Source organism: Nematolebias whitei, chromosome 6, assembly GCF_014905685.2.
Source record: "Nematolebias whitei isolate Nwh7 chromosome 6, NemWhi1, whole genome shotgun sequence".
Classification (NCBI taxonomy): domain Eukaryota; kingdom Metazoa; phylum Chordata; class Actinopteri; order Cyprinodontiformes; family Rivulidae; genus Nematolebias; species Nematolebias whitei.
The window spans coordinates 5,446,433-5,447,567 of record NC_056503.1 but is presented as its reverse complement, the minus strand read 5'-3'; the positions used below and the strand labels follow the sequence as shown (position 1 = coordinate 5,447,567).

General features: G+C 32.5%; 1 protein-coding gene across 1 annotated transcript in view; it reads left to right on the top strand.

Annotated features, from left to right (window-relative positions):
- Positions 1 to 864, top strand: part of LOC119411073 (phosphatidylinositol transfer protein alpha isoform) — a 32,365-nt gene extending 31,501 nt beyond the window's left edge. The window contains exons 11-12 of the mRNA XM_037677996.1: positions 450 to 508; positions 584 to 864. Coding sequence (XP_037533924.1) covers positions 450 to 494 — 45 coding nt within the window. The 3' untranslated portion in view covers positions 495 to 508; positions 584 to 864. The remainder of the gene's footprint in view (positions 1 to 449; positions 509 to 583) is intronic.
- Positions 865 to 1,135: the final 271 nt, after the last annotated feature.

The following is a 1,135-nucleotide window of genomic DNA, read 5'->3' as shown; positions in this document are numbered from 1 at the left end:
CCGACCCCGGATAAGCGGAAGAAAATGGATGGATGGATGGATGGATGTTATCATATTATATTATTACTATGTGATGTTATGTTATATCATGGTATCATATTGTATTATTATTATGTGATGTTATATCATATTATCATATGATATTATTACTATGTGATGTTATGTTATATCATGTTATCATATTGTATTATTACTATGTGATGTTATATCATGTTATCATATGATATTATTACTATGTGATGTTATCACTCAGTAAATAAATGCGAAGTGAGGCTGGAGTGAGCTCACTTTTCTTTCCTTGGTTGTTGCTGCATTTTCCATCACTACCTTATAGTTTAAGGTAGTGATGGAAAATGTTTGGTATAAGGCTTTTACCAAACATTTGTGTTGCTGAATTAGTGCATTTTGTATTTTTATGCTTCTTACCAATATGTTTCTCTTCACAATAGATGAGGGAGAAGGATGAAAAGAAAGGGATGTCTGCTGATGAGTGAAAAGAGGCAGTTCAGTGAGTATTGAATTATTGACTTAATCATTGAAGAAGAACAATTTTTATTTAACGCATCTCTTTTTCCTCACATAGAACCATCTGATACTGGCCGACGTGCTCGGACTGCACTCATCAGACTGGATCTCCAACAGCTTTGTAGGCATAATCAAGAATACCTTCTGTCCATCTTAATGAAGATTTGCTCTTAATAAGAGCTAGTTATTGTCAAGCACTTGTGCATATTGATGTACTACATTTGAATACAACTTCAGCTGCTTTTAGTTTTTTAAGATGCAAGTTAAGAGATCTTCTTTTAGAACTAAATATTCTTGTTTATGCCTATTGGTTTCATATTTTAACATATTAGGGGAACTGTGGGGTTGTCTCTAAATGAACATTTCCAGTTACTGTACTTTCTTTCCTCTTACTACCAGTTGTAGGTTCCTCTTGCGTTTGTTGTCAGTTCTCAGTGAATTGTTTATCTACAATAATAAGGATTTTTTCATCTGTTCTGTATACATTTATAAAATCTCCAGAGTTTATATTAGTTTCACACATTTTTTCTGCTTTTGTCAAATTGTTTTGTTTACTCTTCATGACACCCAAAGGCAGTAAAATGATATGATTTACACAGTTGTAATGATA